The 9,016-nt window shown below is 53.2% G+C and overlaps 1 protein-coding gene across 1 annotated transcript; it reads left to right on the top strand.

Annotated features, from left to right (window-relative positions):
* Positions 1–238: 238 nt before the first annotated feature.
* VAMP8 (vesicle associated membrane protein 8) lies at positions 239–6,649 on the top strand. Its single transcript, XM_051974372.1, has 3 exons — positions 239–483; positions 3,417–3,575; positions 5,421–6,649. Exons 1-3 carry the CDS (start codon positions 481–483, stop codon positions 5,556–5,558), a joined length of 300 nt encoding a protein of 99 aa, XP_051830332.1. The 5' UTR covers positions 239–480; the 3' UTR covers positions 5,559–6,649.
* The last annotated feature ends 2,367 nt before the right edge of the window (positions 6,650–9,016 follow it).

Raw genomic sequence — 9,016 nt, forward strand, 5'->3', positions numbered from 1 at the left:
GCCCCCGGGACTATCGAGGTCCCTTCCGGCTCCGACTTGTAATGTTTCCATAAAAAACGGCCGGCGCCTTTTTCCGGGTGGTGGAAGTTGGGAGGGCGGCCTGAGGCGGGGGTGACTGGTGATTGGTCCCCCCGGGTTCTGGGGGGCCGGGAGGGGGCTCCGCAGGCTTTGGGCGGCCGCGGGAGGCCTAGGGCTTTGAGCGAGCCGAGCGCAGGCCGAGGCTGGGGGAGGCCCCGCGGCGGCGGCCCCTCCTCCTCCTCCTGGCTGCAACCTGTGGCTCCAGGTGCGCCGGGGAGGGCCGCCCAGTCCGGACGGGGCGCGTAGAGCGGCCGACGCGGAGCCGGGCTCAGCCTTCGGGGCGGGCTAAAAGTTGGAATAAGCAGGAAGTCGCTGAGCGCAGCCGGGACCAAAGTACCCGAGCCAGTTCCTCGGCTGCTGTTGTCCCAGCTGTTGACGGGCCCCAGCTGGACGGGAGCGGAGATGGTGAGTGCCCGAGGCCTCGCGCGGGAGAGGGGGGAGGGGGGTCCGCAGTGGGGGAGGGGGAGTGGCGATCTGTCACCTGGAGGGCTTGGGGAGAGGGAGGCTGGGAAGGCCCCCGGGGCTCCCGCCCCCCGACGAACGCTTGGTTCCGAGGGAGGCCGGGCGGTCCCGGGTGGGGGCTGGCCAGTCCTTCTCGGACCACCCCTCCCTCCCGCCGGCCTTCACTCCCCTGACCTCGCTGCTGGCCCCGAAGGCCGGCGATTGTTCCTGGAATGGTTGGCCGAGTTCCTGTGGGGGCGGAGGAGGAGGAGGAGGAGGACTCCCGGGCCGGGGGGCCACAGAGCCCAGCCTGGCTGCCCACCCCCCGCCGGCCCGGGAGCCCCCTCCCAGGGAGCGTCCCCCGTCGCGGGCCCAGCCGGGCAGAAAGGGAGCCGCCGAGGGCCGGGGGCCGCCGCCTCCTCCGGTTCTGACGGGAAAGCAAAGACCTTGGGGTTCAGCTAGGACGGGCCCGGATGGGGGCGCGGGGGACGGGAGTCCCCTCCTCATTACTCTCTGCCCGGCTTCCTCAAACGCGGAGCTCGTGCTCGGAGGGTGTGATGTCACGAGTTGGGCCCTGCTCCCCCAGGCTCCGGCCGAGCGGGGAGAAGGAGGAATCGGGGCCTTCTCGGAGAAGAGGAAGGGCCCCTCTTCCCCTTTCAGGCGGAATTTAAAGCTTTCTCCCTTAGTCTCCCAAAGCCTCGGGCTGCTCCAAACTGTCGTTATTGTTTTCCTAGCCGGGTGACCTTGGGGCGGTCCCCTAACTGGCGGCCAAGTTTATCCAGGCAGTCTTACCCTTCCGGCTGGGTGAAGGAGAAGGGATGGGCCACTGAAAATCACCATAATGATGTCATTATTAATCTGTACATTATTCAGCCCTCTGTGATTTATCCTACTTGTTTCTCTCCAGCCCCTGTAAGATGCCTCAGATTACGGTACCTTGTGAGTTGTTTTAATGGGGTCTGGCTCTTCGCCCCCAGTTTAGGGTTTCCTCGGCAGGCGCACTGGAGTAGGCTTGCCGTTTCCTTCTCCAAGTCATTTTACAGATGGGGAAACTGAGGTAAACGGGGCTAATTGACTTGCCCAGGATCACCCAGCTAATCCAAGGCTGGAATTCAGATCCCTCTGACTCTAGGGCCTGTTTATCTATACTTAGATGGCCCTTAATCCCACTTTAGAGACATAGAAATGGAGGCTGATCAAAATAAAGGGATTTGCTCAGGATTAGCATCTGAATCCCGAGTAGCCGGGATGGATCAATGAAGCCCCGGAGATCTGAGCTCAGACACATAATGGCTGTGTGTGACCCTGAGTAACTCACTTAACCATCAGCCTTGGTTTCCCCACCTGTAAAAAAGAGGCATGATAATAGCCCTGGGGTAATGGTGAGGATCCCATGAAAGTCTGTTGGGATCAGGACTGGGATTTGAACTCGGGGCCTTTGACTCTCATGCCCGGCTTAGTTCCACCCCAAGAAGGGTATCGTGAAGCCACAGGCCAGGATCCAAGAAGAATCGCCCCCCCTTTTCTCCCCATACTCCTTAGTTTGATTGAAAATCCTCGATGGTCCTGGATCGCTCCCATCCCCTGGGCCTGGGCCACTGGGTGGGGGGGTGGTGTAGAAAAAGCAGAAGTTTGTGGCTCAACGGCTGAAGGGGGGACGTTGAGTTGGGGGGGAGGGGTAACTTAGACTCTCTAAGGGGCCGCACAGTCCAACTGAATGGAGGCAATCGATCAACTTGCTGTTCAATCTTTGTCAGTTGTGTCCCATTCTTCCTGACCCCATTTGAGATTCTCTTGGCAGAGATAATGAAGTAGTTTGCCATTTCCTCCTCCAGCTCATTTAACAGAGGAGGAAACTGAGGCAAATAGGGTGAAGTGACTCATCTAGAGTCACACGGCTAGTAAGTGTCTGAGGATGGATTTGAACTCAGATGAACTTAATAAACGTTGATTGATTGAACCTGGCTAAGCTCTAAGGGACAAAAAAGAACCAAAAGATAGTTCCTGTCCTTGAGGAATTTACAGTCTAATGAAGGTGGGACTTGAAGTTGGGGTTTCTGAGGTGAAGCAGAGAAGCATGTGCTCCCCTCTTTCCCTAGCTCCAGTTCCCCACCTTCTCCCTGAGACCTCTCGCTGAGATCTCCCCAGTTTTCAGCACCTTCTCCCTCTTGAAGTAATTCTTCATCGTTGCTTATTTATTCTACTTAAAGACTTTGTATTAATGTCTCCCCTCCCTTCCCTAGACCGAGTTCCTTAAGGACAGGAAGTATATCCTTTAAAAAAATTTTTCATGTGTGACTAGCACATAGTAGGCATGTAAAGTTTGCAATGATTTTAATTAAAATCAAAATCGGAACAGATGAGTGCAAGGGATGATGATGTAAAAAAATTACCCTGGCATGGGTTCTGTCAATAAAAAGTTATTAAAAAAAAAAAAAGATTTTAATTAAAATCTACAAGAGAAGTGAGGTATATTTTTTATCCCCATTTGACAGAAGGGAAAACCTAGATTTTGAGAAATTAGGAGCCTCATCTACAATCACACAGTTAATAAATATTTATGATAAATATTTGATTATGTAACTTTGATTAGTTAATCAAAGTAGTCAATAAGGAAATATGATATATTTTCTATTCCATCTAGGACAAGTTGCCCCTGAGCCAAAACCATTCTCCACTCTCTTAATTGTAGCTATTGAAAGGAAAAGTCAGATGAGAAAGAGGCAAGGTGACCCCATCCGTCCCTCACCACTCTCCCAGCATGCCTCAGTCCTTCGCCACTGACTCCCCTACAGGATTTGGGGACACTGACCCACTCTGGACAGAGTCTGGTTTCCTCTTCTGAGGCTTTGGAGACTTTCTACGTGGTCCTTTTAACTCTTTATGTCCTTTACCAGGAGGAAGCCAGTGGTGGAGGGGGCAGTGATCGGGTGAGGAGCCTCCAGAATGAGGTGGAAGGGGTGAAGAACATCATGACCCAAAATGTGGAGCGCATCCTGGCTCGGGGAGAAAACCTGGACCATCTTCGGAACAAGACGGAAGACCTGGAGGCCACGGTGAGAGGGCTGGGGGTACTGGAGAGAGAGGGACAGAAGGGGGCAGTTCTGGAGGGGGAAAGAGAGAAGTGGAGGAGGAGGAGAAGGAGAAACAGAAAGGAGCAGGAGGGAAGAGAGAGAGACACAGAGATAGAGAGAGATGAAAGAGACAGAGAGACAGAGATGAAAGAGACAGAGACAGAGATGAAAGAGACAGAGACAGAGAGATGAAAGAGACAGAGAGAGAGATGAAAGAGAAAGAGAGAGATGAAAGAGACAGAGAGAGAGAGAGAGAGAGAGAGATGAAGAGACAGAGAGAGAGAGAGAGAGAAAGAGATGAAAGAGACACAGAGAGAGAGAGAGATGAAAGAGACAGAGAGAGAGAGACAGAGAGAGAGAGAGAGAGAGAGATATGAAAGAGACAGAGAGCGCTCCCCTGTTTGGGGGAGATAGGACGTGTGTCCCTCTGCTGTCAGACTCGTCTCTCCGGGCCAGGAGGAGCTCCCTGGGTTACCGGGAATGAGGGTGGTCACCTCCAGGGCAGTTGTCAGGTAATGACTCAGGGAGGCCGCCCACGGCCGATTGCAAGGAGTGGCTTTATTGGTCGGTGCCATGACAACGCAGGACTCTCCTACAGTCAGCCCATGAACCCTGTCCTTCCTCCCGAGGGACTGGAGTCTGCTGGCCTCTTTCCCCACTTCCCCAAGGAAATCTTGTAGGTTGTCCTGTTGGGATATTTTCCTCCTCTTCAGAGGAACTTGAATGTTTATTTGAACCCGACTTCGTAGAAAACCTCAGTGATGTGTTAGGGCCAGTCTCACCATGTTCCCCATCTCTTGAGAACCCTTTATAGGAGGCTTTCTGTACCAGCCCAAACAAACCCTGTGCCTTTAAAAACAACAACAATAGTATTTTATTTTTTCCCAATTACACGTAAAGATAACTTTCAGCATTTTTGTAAGATTTTATGTTCCAATTTTTTTTGTCCCTCCTCAAGACAGCGAGCAATCCGATAGAGATTTTAAGTTCCATTTTTTCCTCCCTCCTCAAGACAAGAGGGAGATTTTTGGAATCTGATACAGATTATACGTGTACAATAATTTTAAACATATTTCCACATTAGTCATGTTGTGAAAGAAAAATCAAACCGAAGGGGAGAGCTTCAAGAAAGGAAAAAAAAAACCCTCAAAAAAGTGATTTCCATTCGGTCTCCATAATTCTCTTTCTGGATTCCATATTGGAATTGTCTTGGATCACTGTATTGCTGAGAAGAGCCGAGTCTCTCAGAGCTGCTTGTGATCAGATCTTGCCGTTACTGTGTACAGTCTCCTGGTTCTGCTCACCTCTCCAGCATCAGTCTGTGTGGGTTTTTCCAAGCTTTTCTGGGATCCTTTCTGATAGAACGATGGCAGCCTACGCCTCTTGTGGGCCTTTCCAGCACTGCTGACGGGCAGGGGCCACGGAGGCTCAGCTGAGATGCCCTGAAAGGGAACCGGGAGAAGACAAAACTGGTCCTTGTGCCCCGCTGAGAGCTTAGCGCGTCACTGGGCCTCAGCTGGATCTCTTTTCTCCCAGCTGTTTAAAGTAAATCCCTCGCGGGACTAAGTCCAGTGAGGCGCTGGACCTTGAACTGTGTGGCCTACAAGGAAGGCACCGACCCGAGAGCCTGGCCTTTGGCTGACCGTCGATCCCTGACCACGGGCAAGGCAGTGGGCAGTTTGGGCTCCCCGGGCCCTTCCCGGTGGGCACTGGAAGTCCCAGGGAACCCTTTGGGGTGGCGATAAGGCAGGGCGCTGCCTGCCCACTCCCCTGGCTTCTGGAGGCCCCAGGAAGCACCATTCATTTTTGCTCTGTCTCCCCCCACAGTCAGAACACTTCAAGACCACATCACAGAAGGTGGCTCGGAAATTCTGGTGGAAAAATGTGAAAATGATCATTCTCATCTGCGTGATCGTGGGCGTCATCCTCCTCCTGATCATCCTCTTTGCCACTGGCGTGATCTAGGGGCTCTCCTTCCTTCTCCAGTACTCCCTCCTCCTCCTCCGTGCTGTCTGGGGAAGCCTCCTTTCCTCCTCTGTCCCTCCCCTAAGTGGAATGCTGCCCGGCCACCCCATGGGCCCTTATCTGTGGGCCTCTGTCCCGCTCAGCCCGCACCCTGTACCAGGTGGGGGGGGGGAGGGGGGAAAGAGGGGCGGGCCCGGTCCGATGCACTAGACTGTGGCTGAGTTTCAGGGGGCTCTGCCTGGGCCTGTGTCCCCTGGAATGCTGCTGGTGACCTGTGGGTAATAAAGACCTTCCAGTGTCCTCTCCCGTGTAGACGGTCTCCTCCCTGCCTCAAGCCCTTTTTTGTCCCCTTTGCTTTGGGGCATTCCTGAGCTCCTTCTCCAGCTCCCACAATTTTCTGCTTTAGGGATCAGGGTGGCAGACCGTGAGAAACTGGGACAGCTTCTAAGTTAGGTGAGTCCTAGTGGACAGGAACCAGGAAGGCCCGGGTCCAGCCTCCTGGGGATTGCACCCTGAGCAAGAAGACTGGATTTCTCCACGCTCTAGGCAACTCTCCGAGGCTATAAATTACAAAGTGCCGGCCTGCACTGGGGAAGGGGCTTCCCTCACCTGGGAGTTCCCTCTTCCAGAGACATCACAAGTTCAGTCCCCATCCCCTCTCCTTGATTCAGAAATCATAACTCCCTTTTATATTCTGTTTCCACAGGATTTTGCTTACACAAAGTTTGTGATCTGGTAGAGTCAATTCCATTAGCATTGACTTGGTACCTGTTAGGGAGGCCCAGAGAGGACTTGTGACTTCCCTGGCTTTCTTCCTGCCTCCCCTCCCCGATCAGTGCAGATCAACTGCAGTTTTCCCTGAACTTTGGATCTTTGAGAATCTGGGAAAGGCCGGGTGACTTGTCCAGGTCACCCGGCTAATACACATCTGATCTTGAACCCCGGTCTTGTAGATCACTAGTTATTTGCATGTTGTCTCCCTGTTAGAGTGGGTATTCTTTGAAGGCAAGGGACTCCTTTTGCCTTTTCTTGTGTCCTGATACTTTGCCTGGTATATAGTAAGGGCTTAATAAATGTTCGTTATTAATTGACTAAGGCCAGCTCTCTCTCTCCACTCCTCCAGGATGTATCGGGGGAGGGCAAAGATTTAAAAAATAAGATGTCTCTGCCCTCAAGAAGCTTCCGTTCTACTGGCTGAGGAAACGGACCCCCCCCCCCCTTCCCTTCTTGTATGATGTGGGCTCCTTGAGGGCGGGAACTGGAGTTTTGTGTCCCCTTGTACTATAATTGACTGACTGACTGACCATCTGTGTCTTTACGTCAGAAAATCCCATTGTGAACAACTCTCCACGCCTTGGGTGCCCAGAAGAGCCAAGGGGCTCTTCCCATCTGCCCAGCTTAACCCTCACCAACCCCCATCTCCCCAGGCTCACCCCCAGCCCACCCCGAGTCTCCCAGTGGTCCACTCTGATCGGCTCCAGTCAGAGACACCCCCAGAGAGTGATGGCATTTGGTCCCTTTGAGGGAACAACCCAAAGGTCCCGACTGAAGGGGGATCCTGGGCACCCGAGTACCCTTTTCTTGCAGGGCACTGACGCACTCACAGGACACGATGGTACCAGATCCAGTTCCGTCTGGTTTGGAGAAGGGCTCAGGGCCGGTGCTCTGGTGCTCCCGGATACTCCTCCTACGTGCCACTGACCCGGGATCTCAAGGGTGGGGCTAGCTCTCACTGGTATGAGAACTCGCTGGTGGGGAGCCTCCCTTCTCCGGTGTAGGTCGCCACTTTCTCTGTGACTTATCACCTAAAAACAAGTCCTTACCGAGGACTGGCCGTGGGAGTGGCAACAGCCGAGAGCCATCGGCTCCCCTGATCACCCCCTTCTAGGACCAAACCTTTACTCCCTAAGCGCCTTATAAGAGGGGAACCTTCTTCCTCAAATAAGAGCTGCTTTTTACCTTCCTCTCTTCCCCACGGGGGACTAATCCTTTGGCAGAAAAGGGCAGTCGGACGGAAGTGGAGCCTGGGCCGGAGTCAGGAGAATCCCAGGTGGAATTTGGTCTCAGACACTTAATGGACAAGTCCCTTAATCCCAATTGCCTTATTGATGGTCTACGGTTCAAGCACTACAATACTGGGCCCAGGGTCAGAAGACTGGCTTATGTACTTCTGTGCGACCTTGGCTTGTGCCTTAACCCGTCAGTCTGTCTTCAGCTATAAAAAGGGGTTAATAATAGCACCTGAGGCAGCTAGGAGGTGAAATAGGACTCGGGCCCTGGAGTCAGGAGGCCCTGAATTCAAATCCAGCTTCAGTCGCTTGACACATTAGCCGTATGCCCTGAGCAAGTGAGTTAGCCACCTCAAAATAATGAGAGCTGCCTCACAGCAATATTATGAGAATGATAACATAAGGGGCAGCTAAGTGGCGCCGTGGATAGAGCACCAGCCCCGAAGTCAGGAGGTCTGAGTTCAAATGTGACCTCAGACACTCAACACTTCTTAGCTGTTGGGTAACAGCTTGGGTAAGTCACTTAATCCCAATTGCCTCAGGGGGGAAAATATTAATAGGGGGAAGCTAGAAGATACAGTAGATAGAGTAATAGGTTTGGGGTCAGGAAGACTCATCTTCCCAAATTCAAATCTGCCTGCAAACGCTTACTGGTCCCATTTGGGGTTTTCTCAGTTTGCCAGTTCCTTCTCCAGCTCATTTGACAGATGGGGAAACTGAGGCAGACAGGTTTAAGTGACTCATCCAGGGTCACACACCGAATAAGTGTTTGCAGGCAGATTCAAACTCGGGAAGGTTCATCTTCCTAACCCAGACCCATTACTCTATCTACTGTGTCTCCTAGCTTCTCCTTTAATACTATTAATAGCTAATGTTATCATTTGATTCTTAAAATATTTATATATATATATAATGTAGATACACATACGTATATATATATTACTACAAGGCAGGTACTATTTTGTGTGTGTGTGAAACAATGCAGGTTAAGTGGCTAGTCCAGGATCACATAACTACTAAGTGTCCCAGGGACAGCCACTAACCTCAGCCGCCTCCCCCTTCCCCTCCCCATCAGGGAGCAGGAGGCCCCGGGTTCTTCCTCCCATGCTGGAGTGAGCATTCCTCCCCATTCACCCCGGGACAAGGTCCGGCCTCCCTTGTGGCGGACAATGGGCCTCTGTCCTCCGGCCGCGGTCAGCTCGGGCCCCCTGCGTGACGCCGCGTCCTGTGAGCGGCTCTGACTCGGGGGCCCTGGCTTTCCTGCGCTGGAGCGAGCTGCCTTCTTTCTTCACCCCGGGACAGTCAGTGTCACAGGACGGGCCCCCTGCCTCCTTCCCTCCTCCGGGACAATGGCCCCTGTGTCTCGGCCCCCTCTCCTCCCCGCCCCCCGGCCCCAGGTTCCTTGCTCATTGTTACATCCCCTGGGCCCGCCCCGCATGGGGTCTTGCT

This window comes from Antechinus flavipes, chromosome 2 (assembly GCF_016432865.1).
Source record: "Antechinus flavipes isolate AdamAnt ecotype Samford, QLD, Australia chromosome 2, AdamAnt_v2, whole genome shotgun sequence".
NCBI lineage: Eukaryota > Metazoa > Chordata > Mammalia > Dasyuromorphia > Dasyuridae > Antechinus > Antechinus flavipes.

What these genes read in the sequence shown, in the direction of transcription:
- VAMP8 (XM_051974372.1), top strand. An exon ending in CGGAAGACCTGGAGGCCACG is followed by an intron (nt 3,576 to 5,420) that starts GTGAGAGGGCTG and finishes CTCCCCCCACAG; the next exon opens with TCAGAACACTTCAAGACCAC.